The sequence below is a fragment of the Asparagus officinalis genome, chromosome 5 (assembly GCF_001876935.1).
Source record: "Asparagus officinalis chromosome 5, Aspof.V1, whole genome shotgun sequence".
NCBI classification, from domain to species: domain Eukaryota; kingdom Viridiplantae; phylum Streptophyta; class Magnoliopsida; order Asparagales; family Asparagaceae; genus Asparagus; species Asparagus officinalis.
In genome coordinates, this window is record NC_033798.1 from 27542514 (window position 1) to 27568002 (window position 25489).

General features: G+C 38.1%; 1 protein-coding gene across 2 annotated transcripts in view; it reads right to left on the reverse strand.

Annotated features, from left to right (window-relative positions):
• The window catches only part of LOC109842735 (methionyl-tRNA formyltransferase), a 39748-nt gene continuing 17025 nt past the window's right edge, over positions 2767-25489 (reverse strand). The window contains exons 5-13 of one of the 2 annotated variants that reach the window (XM_020411607.1): positions 24387-24457; positions 24196-24300; positions 14858-14891; positions 11073-11173; positions 7321-7380; positions 7064-7261; positions 6809-6925; positions 4549-4636; positions 2767-2963 (exon numbers count right to left, since the gene is read on the reverse strand). In XM_020411607.1, the coding sequence (XP_020267196.1) occupies positions 6833-6925; positions 7064-7261; positions 7321-7380; positions 11073-11173; positions 14858-14891; positions 24196-24300; positions 24387-24457 (662 nt within the window). In that variant the 3' untranslated portion in view covers positions 2767-2963; positions 4549-4636; positions 6809-6832. The remainder of the gene's footprint in view (positions 2964-4548; positions 4637-6808; positions 6926-7063; positions 7262-7320; positions 7381-11072; positions 11174-14857; positions 14892-24195; positions 24301-24386; positions 24458-25489) is intronic. The other variant, XM_020411606.1, reaches the window with a different exon arrangement.

Here is a 25489-nt window from a genome sequence, read left to right on the forward strand (position 1 = left end):
AACAACAATTCTCTGATTTTGCCCAAATTAGTAGTTCTTTTCTTCTTAATGTTTACCTTGATTCAAAAAAAGAGTTTGATTTCAAGAAATTTCACAATTTATTCGATTGCACATGAGAAAGAAAATATAATTGTTGTATTCTTTCTTAAAAATGACAATATTACGATATTTGGATCGTAGTTTATTATCTTTGAATTTCTCATGCAAATTTTGCAATTTCGTTATTTATGAGAATTATTCTTATTACTATTTTATTAGTTATCTAGGAACTCTAGTGGGAAATGTTCTCACTGAGCGCTAGCTCATTCCGTTGTTTTTAATATTTTTCAGATCCGGCGTAGCTTCCTATTAGCCGACTTTTGGGTTTGAGCTTTTGGCTGAGAGGCGTTATATGGAGAGCCTCTTCTTGTTGATGTTACCTTCAGCATATTTCGTTTTGTTTTGTAAAAATACTTATAACGGTGAGCTTGTGGGCTGTAAGTACCAATCATATATATATAGTTGCTCTGATTTCTATCATCAGCAGGTTTATGAATATTTTGAAAATAAACTATGCGATATGATTTGCCAGGCTTGACTTGTGCATAAGACTTGTCTCGTGCACGGGTCGCTGCTGTCGCGTACCCCGTATTTTATGATTTTCCGCTGTAGTTTCGGGGCGTGACACATCTAATCAAAAAAAATTCGACAGATGGCAACAGACTCGCGACACCGTCTCAAAATAGTATTTCAGTCTCCGTCGTCAGAACACAACAAAATTTTAACCGCAGCACGGTCTTAACATTCTAAGATTAATGGCGCAAATCTTGTGCACATCTGATCAACAGAAAAATTACTAAAAATAAAATAGTAACAGTTTTCAGTAGAGTCACGATATCGAGGCTGAAACTGCGAATCGATCACAAATCGATTCCAAACTGAGCTCATAAAAAATTATTTCAAAAATTTTTAGGGTTTTACATTAGGGTCCTCAAACTTCTCCGGATAACTGGTTCCAAAGCCCGATGTTCTTCCCTGCACATGAAAATCTCATGAGGGGGCGGAGTTGTGCTTTCTTGTTGTTCCTCTGACGATCAAATCAGTATTTTGATCTTGAGGGGGGAAATCAAGGACAAAGTGTGTAAGTAGTTATTCTAAGTTGCCAAAACATAGAAGAAGTTTCCCCATGCAGGTTGAGTCAGCAGGTACCCTCCAAATGTCCGCCGTAGAAGAAAGTGAGTCATCTGGTTTTTTAATGAGGGGATGACACTAGGCGCTTGGAGTTGATTGGGTCCGATGAGTCATAAAGACTATAAGGGCTAGAGTAATGATGATTTTGTCAAAGCAGTTAATGCGAGAGCTGTCGGCTAGCGGGGGGTTCGAGATAACTGTCGCTTCTCTGTTTGTTTAGTGTAGTGCTGAGAAACACTGCCTTTTGACTCAGCTACGCAAGTTTTCGGCCCTAAAATCAACCACGTGGGGTGGCCAACAAGTACCGCCTTTTGACTTAGCTACATAAGTTGTCGACCCATAAGGCCGATCGAGTGGAGTGGCTAACAACTACAACTTTTTGTCTCGGCTACACAAGTTGTCGGCCCATAGGGTTGGCCGTGGGAGTGGATTGGAGTCGTCTTGGCCTCAATTCGTGTAATTTAGGCGATGGGTGAAACACGTGTCGGTTTCTCTACGGAGATTAACACTTGTTAATTTTGAGATTATAACAATAAATATCCTCTAGAAAATTTTACAAAATACCATTTAAAAATTTTACAACTAGCCCCATAAAAGTTGCTAAAGTAACAAACACCATGCTGAAAACTTCAAAATATTACAAATAACTCCTTAAAATTTAACAAATTCCAACTTGGGGAAATAATACCCACCCCCCCCCCAAATAAATAAATAAATAAATAAAATTGTCCCACGTCATGTAATGATTGATTAAATGGTTAAAATATGAGATTCAAGTTGCCACAATTGTTAGTAATTTTTGGCAGTGGATCAAGCCAAACAACGAGCTACAATCAGTGGATTATAAGGCGTACATCATACCAACAGACTCGCTAACCTAAGACGTGGCATGAACATTCATTGAAATCTTGAGACATTGAAACTCTAGTTGATTTGTACTTTTTAAAATCCGAATTTTAGAGTGGTAAAGGAGAGATTGACAGTTAAACTATCTAATTCTGAATTTCAAACTTAAGGTTTTTAAGTTATCTAAGAAAAATCTCACCACTTAGACTATCTACTTTAATTGATAAAAAAAAACCTCCATTTTTCTTTTCTCATAACATAGAAAAAAAGATGTACTCATTGTCTCTTCCTCCATAAGCATTTAATGTATTAGGTCATAGATGATCCATAAGTTATAATCTACAAACAATTATAATCAATCATCTCGCTTATTACAGAAAGGAAACTTAGGGTATTCAAAGGGTGTATAAACAAACATATATAAACCTAAGAAATCAAAATAATCCGTGTGAGCACAGGCTTAATACTTATTTTGTATGTATGTATGTATGTAGACGCACGCACACACAAACACACACAAAGGCACACGCATGCGCGTTATATATGTAACGGCTGCCAAAACCACGACCGATGCGGGGCCTGGGACGGTATAAAAATTTGGTATGTCCCGACCGTAAGACAAGGGGTCAACCTACTCAATTCTTATATACAATCCTATCCAAAGTATTATCAAAGAATAGAATATAACAACAAATATTTTAAAATTTTCAGAATCACAAGGTTGACAGCAGTATCCACAGAATACCAGTATAGCAAGAAAAGCTAAATGGAATAATATTACACCACATAATCTGATCTTAGAGTTACAAGATGTATTATTATATTTCCAACTATTTAAATGCATTATTATATGTCCAACTACCTAAAAGATAAAAGTCTACTTCTACCTTAGATGAGCTAGTCTTCTTCGGGGTTTACGATCCCATTGCCCTTAATTGGCTCTGTATCTGCGAATGGATACAAAAAAAATGTGAGCTTAAGGCCCAATAGACAACCATAAACATATCGGGTGTACAACCGTGGTTAGGAAGGAATGGAAGTGTAAACATTCAAATTGAAACTTCAGATATTAATAACGAATTACTAAATCTCAGAATGTAATTCGATAATCAAAAGGAAACATGGTAATATCAATTAGTGAATAATCAAGCTCAATAGTCAATATTAAGGATTCTAAATTTCCAAATCACAAGATGTATCAATAAATCATGCACGCTTTCAAATAAACACCCACTGTAGAGCTTCCTCATGTAAAGGACAACGTTTCCTAGGACTATTTTTATTTATCACCCACCTCACATAAAGGGCACTAATCCGTGAATATAATGCAACCAACAATAAATAAAAATTGTCACCAATTAAGGCAATAGAGTCATTGAAATAAGATATGACTCATCATATCACAATCAACTTCCAAGTTTCAATAGCACAATATTGAAAACGAACAGACAAAGGTATAGCTATGAACAATAATCAGCAATCAACCTACGCATAAAGTAATTCAATAAGACACAACTGAACATGAAATTTTTAAGAAGGTAAACAATCGAACTCTCAATGAGTTGAGAGGAACCAAGGAAAGATTATCTATGTTTTGTGACAAACTCCTTGGCACCATCAAATAGTTCCAAGAGGGTCACTCATATATACACACACACACATTCACATGCTTGAATACATATGAAGCCATATGCAATGCATGATCATGAATGAATAGAAAGGACATCGACTATGCCATAGATTGCAACAGCGAAAAGGGTAATCGAACATTGTCCAAATTGTGTGAACTTAGGGTCGTATTATTCCTACATGAGTTTACTTTCTAAAACATCAAGTGTTTATCAGTTTAGCAACCAGAGACTTAGTTATACTCAAAAATGTGTGACACGCACCGACTGAAAGAACGTATCGTATTGAAAGATACATGTGGCTGATTAAGGATTCAAATGATGTCCTAAGTAAAACTAGAACTAAAAGGTTCATAAGCGATAATGGTGGATATGAACCAAATAATTAACAAATAGTTCGATAAATATTCGAGTAACTATTCGGCCATATTCGATTCGGTAGTTCATTTACCACTAAACAAATACTTTTTAGTATTCGAGTTTACTAAAGAATAGAATTTAGCCAAATGTATATTAGATTCGTTTGTCTATCAAATATTCGTTTAAAATTTGATCACTTATTATTTGTATTATTACACATATGATGTCATATTTTTAACCTACTTACCATTTCTACTTAAGTTTTATGTACTAATTTCTCTTTGACAGGGAGTTCGGTTCACAAAGTGAGTCCGCGACTGGGAAGGTCGTCAGCTCGATTCATGCTTTCCGAGCAAACGTATAGGCGTATAGCTATTGCTTTACAAAAATAATGAGTAGGATATTCACACTTGACAAATCAATTTGAACAGTAACATCCGCCGGTAACAAAAGCAAAGAGATGACAATTTCTCGTAATTAATCTCACCATCAAGCTAGGCATTACAGTTTGAAATCTGCTTTCAAAATAGATTGATTGCCTCACCTCAATAGGGCAGGGCTTGTTGAATAGGGCGATAACCTCTGCCTGCTCGCATTCTTCTTCTTCTTTGCCGCCTCCTTAAATCTGTTTTCTAATGAAATTTTGATTTAAATATATATACATTATAAATCATAAAGGAATATTTTTTATTTATGAATTTAAATACTATTTAAAAATCAAATTCTTTAGGGAAATAAATATACTTTGATATTCGATAAGTATTCATATATATTCATTAATATTATCATTATCATATACCAAGTATTCGAGTTCGAGTTCGAAAAACTCCATATATGAATATTAGAGTCATTCGAATTTGATAATTTTAAACAAAGACAAATACAAACACCTTAGTATTCGATTCGATTTAATCGTTTACCACCCCTAATAAGCGAGTTTAGTTTCTAAAACATCAATGGGTTTTAAAAATATGGACAATGTACAGGGAGATATGGTCTTAAAGGTTCATGGGCATCATCAATATAACAACATACAAAAAACAGATGTATGTCCTGAATCTCCCACGGGTTTTGGTTAACAAAAATTCATCAAAACTTGATAAATTTTTACTGAAGAAAGCATGGCAAGTTTATTTTCTATATTAAAAGTCCATATCATCATATCCCAAACATAGGCAAAGATATAAACAATTAAATCAGGAAGGGTCAAGCTGTTTGACCAGGACACATGCATTGACTTTAACCATAGATTCGAAATTACAATTGACATCCAAATTATCTCAAACCAGATTCAAAAGATAGATAATTGAGTCTAGTTTCTAAAACAGAAAACATTTTTAGAAATTGACATGTACAAAGAGAGATATGATCAAAATACTAACAGAGTGTCCTGCTGGAAACTGAAAAACGTGGCTGAATGATAAACTTATCGACTTGCAAGCTCTAGGCATACAAATATTGCTTGACAAGATAGTAACCAGAGACATACAACCATGAATACGATATTAAGTACCAATAAAACTAAGAAAGATCACAGCTTTATTGGTTACAAGGTATAAAGGTGGTGGCTTTGTCGACAAAAAGGGACATGCATATGGGCAAAATTTCCCCAAACCCTAATTGAACGTGCTATATCACCAAAGTTGAGTATGCATGACTAACTTCATTTGATATCAAAATCAGATTCAAGACTCAAAATAAAGCATGAGTGAAATAGGGTTTAAAACTATATTTAGAAGTTGCCCTAAGTTCATTTCTACCAAGAAGTGCTTAGAATTTCTCCTAGAACTTGCTTCTACTCCTTTAATTTGAGCGAGAAAGTGCTTGATGGAGAAATTGCAATGGGGATATAGGGGTTTTTTGGGGCTGAGCTTGGCTGGCCAAGAGAGGGAGAGAAGAGGGTGAGATGGGTCTCTTTTTTCTCAAGAGAAAAAAAAGAGAGAGGGAGGGAGAGTGAGTGGAGGTTTATATAGGTTGTGATGTGATAAAGGAAAAAGAAATTTGTGCAAATTGAGAGGGTTTTTATGCAAAATTCACATGGCAGCCCAAAATGACTTAAAATGCAATTATATGCTAAAGAGAAAATATTATTTGATCGTTGGATTAGCTCTAATTAAGGCACAAGACCACGGGTAATTAGCGTTTCATGCTAAAGTTTATTGTGGCCACTACATCTTGATAAATTGCCTTAATCCAAGCATAGGTAGACTAACAATCTCATATTTGTAGGTTTCTAAACTCGTGCTACCAAGATCATGAATTACCGATTTAGATTCAAGAGTCGATACCAATAATAGTATTCGATTATCAGTGTGTGTGTGTGTGTGTGTCGATACCAATAATAGTATTCGACTATCAGTGTGTGTGTGAGCTACCGAAGGATGAAAAAGTCGTGGCGCCCGCCTTACTGGTCACACAAAATGGGTGGGCCTCACCACCTTAATATCTTGGTAGATCATTTCATAAAATGAGCCACCCCCTCGCATGCACGCCCGCACACACATGTAGTTAAAAAGGAGCTCTCATTCACACCTAGTATGAAGACTTGAGATACAAATAATAGTCAAAAGGTAAGAAAAATCATGGGCTGCCAAGTATTATAGTTAGGGTTGTCAGGCCAAATAATGTTTACCTTCATATGGAGATGATATTTTATCCTCTCCACACAAAGGAAGAAAAAAAAGTTTATAAAATTTTTCTTTTGTATAGCAGCTAAATGAGGAGAGATGAAATTCAAAGCATTGACACAAAGATGCAGTTGTATTATTAGAAAGATATATTAATGAAATTGCCAATAGGATTACCACTAAAAATATGAAAGAATCCTGTTATGGTAATTTCTGCAGCTTCTGTCCTCTCAAGCCATTCCAAAAATCACGAGCAGTCATCACCTTCTTACCTGGGAGCTGAAGCTCAAGGACCTTACAAAAGAGAAAGCAAAGGAAATAACTGAAAAGTCTTTAGCGTAAGAATTTCTAGTCGTGTACACACATTTAGTTTTTACACACGTTAAAAACACTAAACATATATGTACTTGTGTATAGGGACATGTTAGGTACCTCAAGCCAAGATTCTCCAGCACATGGGAAAACAAGTGCACCACTGATGAATATGATCTCCTTTCCATCACTTAACTTTTCAATTTTTCTGCCAACCCTTGATGTAATGATCTTAATTTCTAAGAGACTGTGATGACCACTGTCATCAATAACTTGAACTCTAGCTCGGGTTCCTGGCCAACCTGCAAATGCTCGAACCTAGAGAATTGGGTTTGTAGTTTACTTATCTAAGCGTGTAAATAAGAATTAAGGCTTACCTTGTTATGAATTGATCTGGCTTCTTGGTCAAAAGAGAGCCAAGATTCTTCAGATGATAGCTGAACAAAAGGGTAAAAGAAAATGAAATACCCATTAGATGGTGGTTTGCCAAATCCATCTGTTCATGTATAATAAATCTCATAGAGATTATGCTTCTCAAAGTACCTCTTTCACACCATCCAAGATATCCCACTAATGATATATCACATCTATGGACTATGATATATCTTCATAATTTACAAACTCGTTGTCTTTTACAAGTTTCAGGAAATGACGAGATTTTTTATAACGCAACTATTTTTGTATATCTTTACAAATGACAAGAGATGTTAAACAGATTCACAATCTAATTGTTCTGTAAATTTAACATAGCATTTTCATTTTGACGTCACCCGCTCTCTCTTCTTCATTCTTCTTCTTCCTTACCTTCATTCTTCTTCTTCTTCTTCTTCTTTTCCTTTTTTTCCCTTTTCCACTAATAAAAAAAGCCCAATGTGTATCTAAGAAGTGTCCCAGGACACATCGATGATGTGCCTAAAACGGGTGGGACTTCATGATAGAAATGTCCATGCTACATACTATAGCAAGACTCTCAAAAGTAAAATTATGCCCACTCTAATATTAAAGGTGAGTCAAAAGATTTACAATGTCACTGTTTTTATTTATAAGTCGAATTAGCTCAAGTACCCTATGCTCCCAGCTCTATCTGTATTCTTAATTCTTAGTGATGTTTACATGTAATATGTACAATATTTTCTGGTGGACTTTGTTTCATTATTAACTCGATTAAATTAGTAGTTTTCCACTTTCTAAAAAGAATAAAAGACGGACAAAACAAGGTTTTTGTAATTAGAGAAAGAATTATCCCATGCTTTTTGTTCTAGTTGCGATCGGGATCTCACGGTCAAAAATGGGAACAACCAGCATGAATGACCAAACCAAGAAGTTCCTAGAACTAGGGTTTAAATAGGTCCAATATCTAGGTGTCAGGTCACAGAACAAAGAAAAAATGACATTACAGAATCAGAGAGTTTAAAGCATATAAGATACTTTGAGAAATATGTGACGTAAAATTAAGATATCCGATGTGACACGACTCCTGCAATCATAATACAATAGTCCGAGGGAAACTAGGATACTCTATGATGAAAATAATGTGATGCACCCATGAAGTAAAAGGTTTATAATGTAACAGGGTGTATTGTAAGAGTCTACTTATACATGTAATATGTGACGGAAAACCAAGATCAGTCAGGCATGTCACTCATTGAGATCCAAACTAACGGATAAGGTAAGGGAAAAAATCTGGCCTTTTAAGGAACTTAAAGCCATTCATTTTGGCAGTGTTCTAAAAAAAGTTTAAGCGCCTGCTTAATCACCCGCATAAGCGAAAGCTGGATAAGAATGCACAACATTTGAGCTATGTGCTCAATTATGCGAACACCCGCTTAATTGGTCGATTTTTAAGTAAATACCCGCATAATTTGCTTATGTGGGCATTGTTTTTTAATTTGATTGTGGACTTGAACCCGTTTACCCCAAAACCCAATCCAACAAACTAAAGTAAAAAAAAAACCTAGCCCTTCCCAATTACTGCGACTCTCTCTCTTTACTCTCGTGGGAACCCAGTGGCTACGACAAGACCCTGGCCTTTGCTCTTCATTAGCTCGACAAAGCTTCTATCTCTGATGATTCAGTGAAACTTCTATCTCTGACGAAGCTCCTCGTTCATTATGAGGATAATGAGGAAGACTAAATGATTTGTTTTTGGTTTATGGACATTTAGTTTAAATTTCAGTGGTTAATTGAACGACTTTTATTTGAGTATCTAGTTACTTTTGATGTATAAATTGAACTTTTAAATAGTTAACTAGTTATTATGTAGTTACTTTTGATATATGGCTTGAAAGTTTACGTAGTTAACTAGTTATTTATTGTTAAATTGCATGTTTGTTAATCTTTTTCTTACTACATTTTCTATTTTCATGAATTTTATATATTTTAACATATGATAAATAATAAATATATATTAAAAAACTCAAAATGCATAATTCTGTGTAATCCAATTAATCAAAGCTTAATCTGATTAATTTGTTAGGTGCTCCCATACCACATGCATAATAAAACTATGTTTTCGACATTGCATTCTGGAAAACACATGATGCATCGGCTAAATATATCTCAACTCACATTAACTTTTTTAAAACAATGAGTTTAAGATGCAGTTAAATGAATTGTCCAAATTGGCTCCGGTTCATTTACAGTGTATTGGCAATATATATCAGGTTTATTAAGATTTTCTATTTGTTTATAAAAATATGAGTAGATTAAACTAAAGCAATTAAATATAGGCCATACTAATTGGATATAACAAAACAAATATCGCTCTGGTTTTAGTCACTGATCACTTTGTCATTATCATTGACTAACAGAAAAGGAAACTATACAGATCAATGCAAGATAAAACTACATCGTGCATCTCACAACTCAGAAATCAATTACTTCCTATTCCCAAACGCACCGCCAATGTGATTGGTATAGGTTGCATATGTCAGATGCATCTATGTACAACTTCTACGTACACAGATGAAATGCCCTTGTTTGTGAAATCAACATGCATTAAGGTAACAAACAGTACAGTACAAATAATATATTACATACGACTGCTTTTCATCGTGCATTTAGTTTAACAATGACATAGTTTGTATTGATGCTTAATGCATATAATATTTCAAAGAACTATGTGCATCATCAATGCAAATGTATGAATTTTGTATCTCTTAGACAAATAATGCTCATCTTCATAGGGGGTCAACATGCAACTGAATAAGAAACTACATGAAGCGCTAGGCTCAAATTCAGTTTGTCCATGTTCCATGGGAGGCATCCAACAAGCATCCACACCATAGGCCATGATTTATTTTTAAATGCTTATAAATATGGACAATTTATTTTTAAATGCTTATAACTATGGATTGTTTCCTGAAGAAATATTGTAAATTATATTGTGCAATTTACAGACTGAGAAACCAGATACTTACTCATGACTAAAGGATCATAACGTTGCATGGACCAAAACTCGATGTAATTAGATATAGTCATGAATACCTAAATCTGACACTTTATTAATGAAGGCCATTTTCGTCGAAGTTGAGTAGAGATCTCTTAAACCTTTTATTGATGATTCTAAGTATTTCGAATTAGTAGATCATAATGACCAATGTGGATTCTCAGTATGATAGATTGATAAATAATCATAATTGTAAATACTTTTTCGCAAATTTGCAGTTATTTTGATGTGCAAACTTGCTTTTGGTATCTCGACTTCAAATATATTAACACCTAGGTCAAAATCATGGAATAATTAAACATCTAGTTGTAAGTGCACATATAAAAAGGTTAGAAATATCGTACTGAAGCACACTTTTACTATGTTCATTCTGAGCATATATACATAAACATCAAACATCAGTATGCTATTCTACTAATAAGGCATATCTTCTTTAGGTGCAGCTAAGTTCCAATGATATAGAGACTAACTGTCATCCTAAACCTGTGTCTGTATAATACATAACCTATAACCTCATGCAGACACCTATGCTGTTAGTTGATGTTTAAAAGCCAACATAAGTAAATCTAAGATTATATTTGCTAAAACGTGATACATAATGCACTATCTGAATGAGTATTTTTCTTAAAAGATTATAAAAATTTAAAAAAACTAAGATAGTAAAGAAGTGATAATATTTACCTTGGGTGCGAAAGTAGCCTTAGAGTCATCCTGTGGTTGAGCTTTCAATCTGGCAGATCCATCAAAAAGAGATGGAAGTTCACGAATAAGAAGCTCTGAACCTATGGAGAAACAAGATTTACTCATCAAAATTTCTGGAGATTTATGATAAATACCATGTTATAAAGTAATGATGATCATCGGAATAGTAAAAGCTGCAGGAAATAAGGCTACTGTTATGAGACACAGAATGGGTGAATATATTAGTACAACTATACAAGGATATGAGCAGCAAGAATCCATTTATTGCATGCATGATTCAGCTAATAAATTTTAAGAATTCAAATGAATAAAAAATGCTCCATCTTTATTCTGCTAACAGAAGAACTTCTAGGCAGTGTTAGAAGCAACTTCCTTAATTATCTCAAGGTGTTTTGCAGATGAGCACAGGAACGCAAATTCAAAAGGTCATGAAAAGCAGAAGGCGTCCACTTACAGGCCAACGTATCTAAAAGGGAATGAATTTAAACCATATTTACTATTTGCATGACACATGCATTGAGATGACAAGAAAACATTGGGGTTAGTGAGAATATATATGTCTAAATTTAAATTTCTCATCAACTAATAGTTTCTAGCTATCCCAAGACTCACTGTTATGCCTTCAGAGTTCATTCACAATACAGTTGGCCATTATGTATCAGTTCTAAAGGAAACTTACAGGTCATATATTTGGATTGGCTGATACTGGTAGTATTCTCATTGTATAGCATGACCAGTGTTTTAAATGTCAACAAACATGTCGGATTTAGAGGCCAACCGACTCGATATAATGCGTATTGCATATTTAGGGTTCATGTCGGATATTATATCGGGGGTCATGTCGAATATGTCGGGCGGATATATCGGGGGACATGTCAGCTATGTCGGCCGATTTTTTAGTTTGAAAAATTGGCTGATTTTTTTAAATTATGTTTATCTAATCATGTTTGGACTTAAATTCTTGATTGTCTTAATAGTGCTTCTAAAGACAAAACTCAATCAGTTAGGGAAAATCGAAAAAAAGACCGAAATCATTTTCGTCGCTCATCATCTCACTCTCCTACGGCATCTCATCGGTCTCTTCTCTGAGTTGTTCCTTCGATATCAATATCGGGTGATCTTCTCTCTTTAACAGCCAACATCGGACTCCTCTTTCCTCACCTCTTTCCTTCAACATCAACCTAAGTAACATAAGTTATTTACTTTTTTTATATGTTTAGACAATAGAATTTATTAACTATGCTTAGATTTCATATATAATATTTATATTACACATGCACACCATCCGATATGTCAATCTAATATTTTTTTCATGTCCCCCGACATATCCCTGATTTTCATTATCTGACATGAATTTTAACTGTCCAACATAAACCCGACATCCAACATTTAAAACCTTAAGCATGACATTTTTAAATCTAGCCCAATTAGTTTTTGTTATTGTTGGATTCAGGTGTTGTGTATATGAGACTGTGGGTGTATTCTGGCTTTGCTTCAATTGGCATCATGCTCTGCTGCAAATCATCTCCCTTTCTTCCACCAAAGGATGGCGACATCGAAAATTTTACTCCTACTACAATCCACTCTACTGTAGTTTTACTCTTCTCTTGTTACCCTCTTCTACACGATGGCCTAATAAGATTATGTAATAGAAGTTCGCTCTCATTGAGATTTTTAATTTGGTTACATTAGACTCTCTTCATTTTGTTCCTTCAAATAATAGCAACAATGACATTAAGGTACTAAGCGTGGGTTAGGTCCTGATAAGAACCTTAATATGATCAATGTCAGTTGATTTTATGTTGGATTTCTTCCAAAATTTAACTATGATTCACTAACTTAACTGAAGTTCTAGTGAGATTGAAAGACTAAGAGTGAGTTATTTCCGGATGAGAGTTTAAGTATGATCAATAAATTTCAATTTAAGTTGAGTTTCTTCCGAGATTTAACTATGATTCTTTAAATCAAAGAAAAATACGACTTGAAGAACTTAGAGCAATCAAGAAGCACAAAATTGGTAGGTGAGCTACCACAGCAGCACATATGGAGTTATGGACCATGGTGCACACACGGTATGTTAAAGAGGGGACAATAAGTAATTAGGTGATGGAGAAAATTTTTAGGGTTTTTTAGATACTAGTCCCCTAAATCTTCAATAATTCCATATTTGTCCCTCAAATCTTGGAAATTGCATACTAATCACTCAAATCCTATAGGATCTTGCAAAATGGTTACTATGTTAGTATTTAAGTTAAAGATCCCAACCATGGTTGGGTTAATTCCTAACCCTTTTGGCTATCTCCTAACCCTACATTTGCAATTGTCTCTCTGATATTGCAAACCTTTGTGAAGCTGAACTTTGGTTAGGATTCCTTTCTAGTCATTGGAGGATAAAAACTCCAACAGGTTTGGTTTTTTTTAAGCGTGTACCGGGTTTAAACCCATTAAGAAATGGGTTGGGTAACATAATAGAGTAATACAATCACTTTACAGCCAACTGTTAGATTCGACAGAATATTTCCATCAAATCTAATGTAATTTAACTTAAAGGACCATTTTGTAAGATCCTAAAGGATTTGACAGGCTAATATGCAATTTCCAAGATTTGAGGGACTAAAATGCAATTATTGAAGATTTAAGGGATTAATATCTAAAAAACCCAAAAAATTTATTCAAACTGTTAATGATTCATGTTTTCTCAAAAGTTATTGTTTACATTTGAAACCTATAGAAAACCTAAACTTCGGAAATATGCAGCTCCACTTCCTATTTGTTTGTTCTAGCTGCTTTTCTTTGATTGCTATAGTGCCTCGTATTACAGTTTCTGTCTCTTCTTCATTGCCAATCTTGAAATGGCAGAAAGACAAAATCATAGCCCAAAAAACAATGCAAACTAAATTAAACAGTTGGGGTCAGATTTGATATTGACTGGTTTCTTGCTAGTGAAATTTCAACCCAGATTATGTCTGTAGAGGGTTGGCATCAAATCCAGCAAACTCATTGCAAATGGCACTCTGCTGCTTGTTAGATAATCAGAATTCACATAAGCTATATGACTATATCCTTTGACATCTAAGTCTGGACAGGCATATGATATCAACTATGCTGCACACCATAAATTTAAACCTTCACCCTCTAGAATTTGACAAAACAACGAATGTTTTTTCAGTTTCCATAAATGCTGTACAAATTGATCTTCTATACCCTCCTGGTACGCTCAGCAATGGGACAACATGCAAGCAAACAAAATTGATCAAGTAATTTACAGAGGAAAACTAACACCAACTGGCCAGAGCAAGAAAATTTTAAAATGAACAATAAAGAAATAAAATGATAAATCACGGTCAATAATCTGACAGTGATGTCATAATGAATCTTCCACAACATTTAACAGACATGATCCAGACAGCTGTACTGATACCATATTGTCCTTGAACAATTACTAGATTACCTCAATCTAACTTCACTGAGAATTGTTTCCTTGGACGGACAGACATGGATACAATTTTGTGATGAATCAAAATGTGTCAACGTACAGCATATGTTATAACTGAATAACATTAAATAGCAGAAAACACATTTTTCAAATAGACTTACTTTTCCAAAAAAAAAGACCTTAAATATTAAAAATAACAGCATGTACCAGAATAAAAACAGATATATTTATGACGCTCCAATATCTCCATATGATATGTAATTTAATGAACAAAAAACAACCTATAACGGCTAATCCCAGGCATCAAAGTAGAGAAAATAATGCATACCTAAACCAAACAACACATTGAGCAATTCCGGTGCCTACAGACAAATGATAAACAATTAGATTTAAGAACCTTCAATATCTGACACTAAGAACTAAATTGATGCCTAAGTGATCCGGTGCACGAATTAATGACGCTTCCCATACATCTATCGATGTTTTGTTTTTTGTGTAAGTGAACAACGATAGGTAAAGAAAGCTTTGTTATTATATAATTTAAATTACCATTCTCATGAGCACTTTGTCCATCAAAAAAGAATTGGTTATGATGCACAACACTCCATGAAACGAAGACTTTAGGATTGCTTGTAATGCTAAGATGAGCCTTCCTTAATTGTGTTAAACACCTAACCAGGGAAATTCTGGACAGAGGTGTTTGACCAAAAAGACCAGATGACATCCTCCAAATTCTCAGTTGACATCCTCCAAATCCTACTAGACTGATGACGGAAAGATAATAGCATTCTATAGGCAAATTTTGAGGTAAAAATAAATGCTCAAGCAATTTGAATAGTATTCAATAACATAAGACTCATCTGTACTTTATTTAGGTCTTGATATTCAAAACTTTCCAAGACCTCCAATCTTTCTCTGCATTATCTATTAATTTGGATGGGCATAGAATAGAATTTAAGACTTTCGACATCAATATGATGGCCTACAACGTTGCATAGGTACGGTTGCGAGTGCGGGTACGGGACACGGAAAATTTGTAAAAATTAGGACACAGGGACACGGCTGATATAATATATAATATATCATATATATATATATATATATATATATATATAGAGAGAGAGAGAGAGAGAGAGAGAAATGGAGAAACTTTGTACCAGTTATTTGGTAATGATGTGGCTTCATCTTGCCCCTACATCACACCTTGAAGTTAGACCTCAACACCCTTCATCAACTCCAATGTAGATGTAGGGGCAAGATGAAGCCACATCACTATCAGTAGCTTGGTACCAAGTTTCTCATTTTTCTCATATATATTATATATATATATATATATATATATATATATATATATAGCCATTGAAATTCATAATTTAAAAAGCTAAAATTTGTCTTAACTATCTCAAGTTTTTCTTTTTATTTTAAGTTCTTTTATTTGATTCAAACACATTATCAAATTCCCAATAGAGCAAAGCTTTTGAAACTCTAGCTTTTTATTTCAAAAAAGAATAGAAAAGACAAGTCAAACTATCTCAAAAAGGGGAAAAAAGCCTAACTCAAACATCTCCATGACTAGTAAGGACCATGTGACTTTTTAATCCCAAAAGTAATTAGCATGTGTGGACCGTGTGGCATTCGTATCACTGCCATCCTAGCTAACAAAAAATAAAAAAGAAAATCCATTCTTATCTCATGGTACACAAGCCCATGTGGGAGATGATGTCATTCTCCACTAAGTGAATAAAAAACTGAGAAAGAGTTCTCCACTAAGTGAATAAAAACTTAAGAGAGAGAAACTGTTCGTCTTCTTCAAGCCTTGGGTGGGGTTGTTGGATCCAAAAAACAAACCCAACAGCCAAATACACTCATTCTTAGCTCTAGTAACTCCCCTCTCATGTGTGAGAAAATAAATCTCGTGTATCCTTGCCATTTGGGTGCGGAACCGCACCCAAAACGTAGACACCGGTACGGAAACCTCAAGTCCGTGTCGGAGTTTCCTAGATGGCCTAAGAGCTCAAAAAGGTATGATAAGAATAAATTATTGGTCAAATTTAAGCAAACTTCTCATCAAAATCAGGCATGATAAAGTCAACTGTATTATCCATTTCAGAAAATTGGAGTTTGTATTTTGTTCGCGGGAAAAATTGTGTTCTTCATTGACGTCATTATTTTCTCAAGTAATTGCTTTTTGCTTACAAAAGATCCGGTCTTTTTATAAGATCCGGTTACAACGAAATCAAAGAAAAAGAAATAAAAATTACAACTTTCCTTTCGAACGAATCACGAGCTCCTGTTTTGCGGTCACTCGTTTTTGTGGGTTCTTTGCCAACGCCGGGGTTAATCCGTGGACCACCGCGCGATCTAGATCCGGTCGGATCTATGCAGTATGACGGGTATTATTTCGTAAAAGAAATAATAACCGGAGGGGATTAATTCACCAAGGAAATAATCGCCCTAGTTCTCGGGATCAAAGGCCAAACTTTGATCCGGATGATGACTGCGTAGATCTGAGATCTGATTTCTCTCTCTCGAACTCCTGCCTTTTGTGACGTGGATGCTCGCCAAGAACCAGATCTGAATGTCCAAGCCTTCAAGCCTCCAAAACTCCAAGCTCAGTTCTCAATTCGGTAGAGAAAATTCTCAAGAACTTTTATGATCCAAACTGTCAACCTGTTTCCACTCCATATGATCTTAATGTACATCTAAAGAAAAATACAATAACGAAAATTTAGCAGATTAAGGGCTTTTATACATTTTTAATCACACTAATACCTAGGGGGGGCTCGGCCGCCGAGCCACCTAGAGGTGGCTCGGTTTTGGCCGAGTCCCCTAGGAGTTGTGGTTTTTTACCGTTTTTCGGTCTTGTGGTTGATTTAGACTCTGATTTGTTGATCTGAATCATGATTTGGCAGTAAACCTGCTTCGTTGTTGATCCGGATTCTGATTTGACAGTCTGAATCCCAATATGGCAGTAAATCCGCCTCGGTGTTTGAGTTCAAATTCGTTCTATGGTTGGATGACTCGTTGACTTACCGAACTGTTTACTTGATTCCGCATGCGAATGGATGTATTCCATTGTTTGCGTGCGGTTCGTTAGCCTCGTTGCCTCGTTAATTCGCTTCGTTGCGTGTCACTTGGCTTCGACGTTGTGGACTGACGCTCGTGTTTGGATACGTCGCCCGATGGTTCGTCGGTTTATGCCGAGCTGTGCTAAGGGACCTATAAGTAATTTTATACGCCTACAGATACCCCCTCCAAAGTATTTCAGCCTCGTTCTTTTATAGAAGAGTCTGGAATACTTTGGATATGATTGTCCCAACCTTCAGTCGGTGTAACGGGACCTTGGAATGGCTTCTGTTCTTGATTCCTTCAATCATTCAGGCTATTCGGTGCTTCATCGAATGTCTGTAAGGGTTCCGGTGCTGTATTTATTGTCTGACCGTCTGTCGGAATTTTGAATTTGAAGTTGGTTCTCGATTTTATGACTTTTTAGCTCGAGTTGGTTATTTCAACATAGAACTGACCGTCGGTCGTCGGCGTTGAATCTTCATTTACAACGGGTTGTCCGGCGTTTGAGCTTCCTTGTGACGCGTTGTCCGGTGTCTAAGCTTCATTGCAACGCGTTGTCCGGCGCCCAAGCTGGAGTATACACAGTTTAAGCTCTTAAGGAATTGGAGCGTGGCGGATACTCGAGTCACGAGACCAATCTACGGAGTTGATACATCTATGGACTTAGGATTTTTGGCAAATCCTCAGCCCTCAACGGATTTGTCATGCTTTTACCGATTACCGTTTGAATCGGGCTTACATGCGGATTGTCTAAATCCGTTCCGCATGTGACGTTGTGCTAAGAGAGTTAACGCTCTTAGTGCTACGATATTGAATACGTAGACTTCGTCTTTCTCCTGTGAAAAGACTAAACAGCAACGTGTATGAGACGTTGACTTAGGATTTTTGGCAAATCCTCAGCCTTCAACGGATTTGACGTGCTCTTACCGACTACCGTTTGAATCGGGCTTACATGCGGATTGTTTTAATCCGTTCCGCATGTGACGTTGTACTAAGAGAGTTAACGCTCTTAGTGCTACGATATTGAATACGTAGACTTCGTCTTTCTCACGGGAATAGACTACCCGGTGACGCGTGTTAGGCGTTGACTTTAGGGTTTTTGGCTAACCCCCAGCCTTCAACGGATTTGACGTGCTCTTACCGACTACCGTTTGAATCGGCTTACATACGGATTGTTTTAATCCGTTCCGCGTGTGACGTTGTGCTAAGAGAGTGAATTCTCTTAGACTTTGTTGCTACGACTTCGAATACGTAGACTTCGCCATTGTTATGGGAATAGGCTACCCAGCAACGTGTTTTAGACGCTGACTTATCCCTACTTAGGCTTCGGGATAGAATACCCCAGAATCGAACTCTGGTGTCTTTTTCTACGGAGAAAGACTAAACTGGCGACGCGTGTGAGGCGTCGGCATATCCTTTCTTAGGATTCAGGATGAAATTCCTCATGCGTATAAGGCATGGATTTTGGTGTTATTAATAACAACCTGTCACAATGTTGAATATGTAGACGGGTGTTCTTTTTAACGGTTAAGAACTAACCGGCAGCGCGGGTTAAGCGCAGACTTATCCTTCCTTAGGTTTCAGGATAGAATACCCCAAAATCCGGAAAAAGACTAAACCGGTAGCGCGTGTTAGGCGCAGACTTATCCCTGCTTAGGATTCGGGATAAACTTCCTATTACCTGTGAGGCACAAATTTTGGGAGTTGAAAAAAGGTGGTGTCTTCTCTTGGGGCAAAGACAAACCCGATGCGGGAGAGGAAGAATTTTATATTCTATCTCCCAACACTAAAGAGGAAGAATTTTATGTTCCATCTCTAGTTGGAAAGGAGACTCGAGGTGGGATCTCCACCCCCAGAATCCGGAAAGGTGAAACTAAGAGTGGGATCTCCACTCCGAGAATCGAAAAGATTCAGATAATCCTAACTGTTGGAAGGTTTGATTACCGAACTAAAGATGTGGTTTTGGTCCTAACTGTAGGAAGGTTTGACCAATTCCGAATATTATGTCCAGACTCTAATAATGAGAGTGTTGAGTGCACAGACGTGGTGAGAATTTGAATGGGAGTTTCTTATTCATCATCTTGCTGTGGTGACCGGGTTATCCCTAAAAATACACTATATGGATTTTTTTTGGGAACTTCCCGTTACATGAATCATCCACTCCCAGCTTTTCTTGCGAAACTGGGTTTATCATCGTATCGGTTGCATGATCGGGTTATCCTTAAGAATACCACGCATGGCACTCTCCAGGAACTTCCCGTGGAAGAAAGGAAATAGTTTAGACTCATATACCTATTGGAGTATCAGGGAGCAGTTTAACCTCTTATACCGGTCGGAGGATTGAGAAGCAGTTTATACTCATATACTCTTCGGAGTGGTGTCGTTCTCAACTGGCTTACCTTAGCGTTATAACGCCGGCTTCAACCAAGGTCTGAATGCTATTCTTGAGAGTAAAGCAATCCTTGGTGGGATGAAGGACCCTCCTGTGGTATGCACAGTACTTTGAATCCGTCGTGTTGTCAGCTTCCTCCTGATTTGTGATAGGTGGTAGCTTGATCTTGTTACTTTCAAAGAGGGATTCGAAGATGGCTGGAACGTCTTCGTCCTTGAAAGAGTACTCTTTTTGGAGTCTCGGACCCGAAGTCTTTTGCTGCCTTCGGGATTGCTGTTGTGACGTTTGATTAGCACCATCAGCAGCTGCAGGTGCCTTACCATTATCACGAGAGACGAAGTTTGAGTTCAGCGGATTAACCGTCGGTCGGTTCCTCTCGGCCTTCTTCCTTCGGAGGAAGCGTTCGGCTTGCTCTCCTCGGACCTTCAAATCCTTCCATGTTTTGGACGGTGCTGTCCCCATTGCTTCCAACACGTCCAATGCGAGGTTGTTGTGGCAAGTCTGGAGAATGAACTCCTCAGTGATCGGGTCCCGACAGTTCATCGCCTTGTTCCGGAACCTTTTGACGAAAGTGTCGACCAATTCTCCGTCTTCCTGTTTTTCGTCAAGCAACGACCCGATGGATATCTCGGTGTCATCGTCGAAGAAATCGGTGAGGAATTTAGTCTCCATGTCGTCCCAACTGTTGATGCTTCCGGGCTTGAGACGGCGATACCAATCGAAGGCGGCTCCACGAAGAGTGCCAGCGAAGGACCGTACCATCAGAGGCTCATTACCAGAGTAACCCCCAGGTGCGATTTGAAGTAAATCAAATGCTGAGTGGGTGAACCCTTCCCATCAAATGGCGTGAAGTTAATTAGACTAAACTTCGCCGGATATGGGATTGATTCCCACTCTCGTGGGTATGGAAAAGGAATACCCATCTTCTTCATCTCTTGAGCGGAAATCAACGTATTGATTTTGCTCTCGAGATTCTTAATCTTCAGGTTTTCACCTGTGTCTTCACTAGCATTCTCGTTACCACCCCCTGCATTGACGGGAGGATTATTGGCATTGTGCGCTTCATTCGCATTTGTAGCCTCATCTTCCAGATTAACCTGGTTACGACGACTTGGCTCGCCTTGCTGGTTCGCCAATGCTTGGATTTGTTGGTCATGCATCTCTCTCATTTGCTGCATGGCCATCTCCATCTCGAACTTGAAACTTTCCTTCTGCTTAGTCATGGCCTCTTCGAGCATCTTGGCCACTTGTTCTGCACTTATCATGAGTGCCTCGCGGGGTTGTCCCTCGCTGGATACCGTGTTGTCCGATGCAATCGCAGAGCAGGCATCCGATTCTTCATCTTCTGACGGTAATCTCGTCTGAACCCTACCATAAGTTCCTCGTGTAATGGCTCCAGACTGCAGACGAGTTAGATACCGGGGTACTGGCGGAATTGACTCGGGATTATCCCGTGTCGACGCCCTTTTGCTGGTCATATTGGTGGTGATCCTCGAAAATTCTCCGTCTTCGACTATCCTTCTTCTTCGTCGGAAACGCCTAGGTCTTGGTTTCGGCGTTTCGGTACTGAGCCTTTCGAAAATCGAAACTCTTTCGGGGACCGCCTTGATGCAGTTGCACTCAGACAATACTGCCCGAATGAGTTTGGCACAGGGACATTGAGTTTCCGGTCCTCGGGGACTCCTCTTCCTGGTTTTCCTCGTGCTCCCATCACGATAGTACAACTCGTCGGTTTGAAGGTCGGAGTAACCTATCGCGTGTCGGCACGATTTCTCAGGTATAACGTTATCGTCATCAGACGATAACGTTTCCTTCTGAGGGCGAACTGTCTTCTTAGGGCTCTCAAGAGTCACGCGCCTCGAGACATGCTTTTTTGGGCGTGAATTCTCAGCGGGCTCTTGGACTTCGATGCGCAAATTAGCGCGCGCAGCTGCCTTGAGCTCCTTATCATGTTGGAGGTGGCGGCGACCCCCAGCGTGTTGAGTCGTTCGGGGCTTCTTCATCGGACCCAAACGCTCTTGAACTGGAGCTTTGCCTCGTTCATCGGGAATTGGACCGAGACGCTCCAAGACTGACTTTCTCCTTCGGGATGATTCAACGGGATCTCCCGGAGTAGCTACTGGGATTACCGGCGACTTTGGTTGATTCGCCGGAGGTTGACCTTGCTTCGAAGGCTGCAACGATTTTGCCTTAGCCTGAATCGCCGCTTCAGACTTCGGCTTCCATACTTGGCGGGTTGGTGGCGGCTTTTTGGCTACTTCCTCCCGTGCCTGCGCTGATAGTGCGCGGCGTTTGCGAATGCGCTCCTCCAGTGTCGAACGGTTCCGTTTGACACGGACCCATTCGTTCGTTGGCGGCTTGGAGGAGTCGCCATTCATCGGTCGTTGAGGCTGTTTGCCTCTCCTGTTCTTCAGATCCGCGTTGTAGCGGATTCCGTCAGTGGACTCCATTGCTTTGACGAATTCTTTGGCCAAGCGTTGGCGTTGCCTTTGGCGGGCTCTCTTTGAGAGTCACCGCTCCTTTGGTGACGGAGGAATTGGTTGGAACCAGCTTGATCTAGTTGGAGGATGGTGGAGCCTCACCCGACGCAGCTTTGGCGTCAATCGGGGTGAGATCGTCGTTGGTAGCTTCAACTTCTTCGTACCAACGTACATTTCTCCTGGAAGAGAACTTCTTGGACTTGCGGGGGGAGGTCGATCCGGACGAAGATGACAGATACTCCTCGAACTTCTGTTGATCGAATTCATATTCGACCTCCTCTTCGACCGGGATCGAGATCCGCGGCTGTGACGCATCGATCTCGGCAGCGAGATCGTCGGCTCCCACTGTGGTCGCCAGATTGTTCGTGAAAAAAATTGTGTTCTTCATTGACGTTATTGTTTTCTCAAGTAATTGCTTTTTGCTTACAAAAGATCCGGTCTTTTTAAAAGATCCGGTTACAACGAAATCAAAGAAAAAGAAACAAAAATTACAACTTTCCTTTCGAACGAATCACGAGCTCCTGTTTTGCGATCACTCGCTTTTGTGGGTTCTTTGCCAACGCCGGGGTTAATCCGTGGACCACGGCGCGATCTAGATCCGGTCGGATCTATGTAGTATGACGGGTATTATTTCGCAAAGGAAATAATAGCCGGGGGGATTAATTCACCAAGGAAATAATCGCCCTAGTTCTCGGGATCAAAGGCCAAGCTTTGATCCGGAGGATGACTGCGTAGATCTGAGATCTGATTTCTCTCTCTCGAACTCCTGTCTTTTGTGACGTGGATGCTCGCCAAGAACCAGATCTGAATGTCCAAGCCTTCAAGCCTCCAAAACTCCAAGCTCAGTTCTCAATTCGGCAGAGTTGACTCTGATTTGACAGTCCGAATCCCAATATGGCAGTAAATCTGCCTCGGTGTTTGAGTTCAAATCCGTTCTATGGTTGGATGACTCGTTGACTCACCGAACTGTTAGCTTGATTCCGCATGCGAATGGATGTATTCCATTGTTTGCGTGCGGTTCGTTAGCCTCGTTGCCTCGTTAATTCGCTTCGTTGCGTGTCACTTGGCTTCGGCGTTGTGGACTGACGCTCGTGTTTGGATACGTCGCCCGATGGTTCGTCGGTTTGTGCTGAGCTGTGCTAAGGGACCTATAAGCAATTTTATACGCCTACATATTTGGCTGTAACAATCATGTGAAGCATGATCGTTGTCCAAAAACTAAAACTTGACAATAGAAGCGCTCATCTAGATAACTTTAATAAAAGGTAGAATCATATTCTTGAAGTCGTTGTTGCTACACCAACACTCCAAAGTCATGGTTAGGGTTAAAGGAAAGGTTTGCATACACTTCAACGCTCCCCCATAAATTGAAAACTCTCCTAGCGTCTTGGCATGGATTAAAGAAGCAGTACTATATTAACTAATCCACTTAACTACAACCAGAGGAATTTGAAGTAGAATAGACTCTACTACCACCTCTAAGTCCCCCGGATCAAAACTTCAAAGTTATGATGAGGACTAACTACTGAGATAAATATCAATATATTACTAACAAGTGAAACATAACGCCCATCCAAATTGATTTCCGTTTGTAACCTGAAAAACATCACTAAATCATAGGTTTTAGCTCTAACACTTTCCGTAAACAAAATAGTAGAAGAAGTTTATAATTTGCATATGAAGTGCTAGCAATAATCTGTTCCCTCTAAACAGAATATATAATACCTTAATAGAATCATCAAGTTCCACCTTTTCACAAGCAATAATTGGCCCAGCATCCAGTGCACGAACTGTGTATGCAAGTGAAACACCTGTTTCTGTCACACCATCCTATTCAAAAGATTAATATTAAAATCATGTTTGCTAATTGCTTACTTCCAAACAGTATGACTGATAGTATACTCAAATTTTTGAACCTGTAATGCTCTTTGAACAGGTGCTGCACCGCGATATAGAGGCAACAAACTAGGGTGTATGTTAACAGTGCCTGTCAAAAGGTTCAAAAATATTGATTCCCATGAGTCCTAGTTATTCATTTTTTAGTTAATGGAAGTGTTCACAAGAATATTTCAGACTAGAAGCAACTTTGTTCACAATAAAATGCTAAACTTAAGTGATACAGCTAAATGAGCAATTAACAAATTGGAAAGTTTAGATCCACTAGAACTAAAACACAAATATGGTTTCCCAACTTGATCATCTATCTAGGTTTGCTACCATTACCCAAATATTTTCCCCATACTAATGGAGACAGCTGAGGTGCAGATTGCACACTTACGGAGAAGCTTCATGGAAATACCTTGCTGACAGTTAGAAGTCAACCTTCTTTGAGCTGGTAACAATATCATGGAAATACAAAATATTTGCTGAAAATAAATGATTGCTTGCCCGGTTGATAACATTATTAGGAGGCTGTTTGTGTTCATGGGCCTAGAGATCAAACCTCCAAAATGCATGCAGCAGTCTAAAGAAGAAGGAAACACAAGGGTTAATGTAAAAGTTAACATTATACTTGATCAAATTGACTTGTATGGTATTACAACAGCAGACCATTATCCCAAATCTCTGGGGCAACATGAATTACCGTTCTTCTAAAGCATGTTGGGGTTATTAATTACTAAATTGTTGAATGCCATACTGATTTTTCTTCTGATGTGAAGATTGTAGATGTAAGTAAAAGTTCCTTCTCTAGTTATTTCGAAAGATTTTAGTGTGTGCTATTTTGCGTCTTCCTTGTTACTTCTATTTTGTGGTAATGAATGTATCTCGGCATAATAATGAAGTATCAAACATTCTACAATATAGACAATTTTACTCATTGTTACTTCTTCTATTTTGTGGAAAATAACAATTACTCACAGATCTCAGACACCATATGTATCTTATGGTAAAGAAAAAATTTAAGATCAAATGGAACTTTTCTCTGTTCTTTAAAATGAACAATCATTACCTAACATTTTTCATGCATGCCCTTGTAAATAGAAAATTGTTTGTGTGTGTGTGTGTGGGGGGGGGGGGG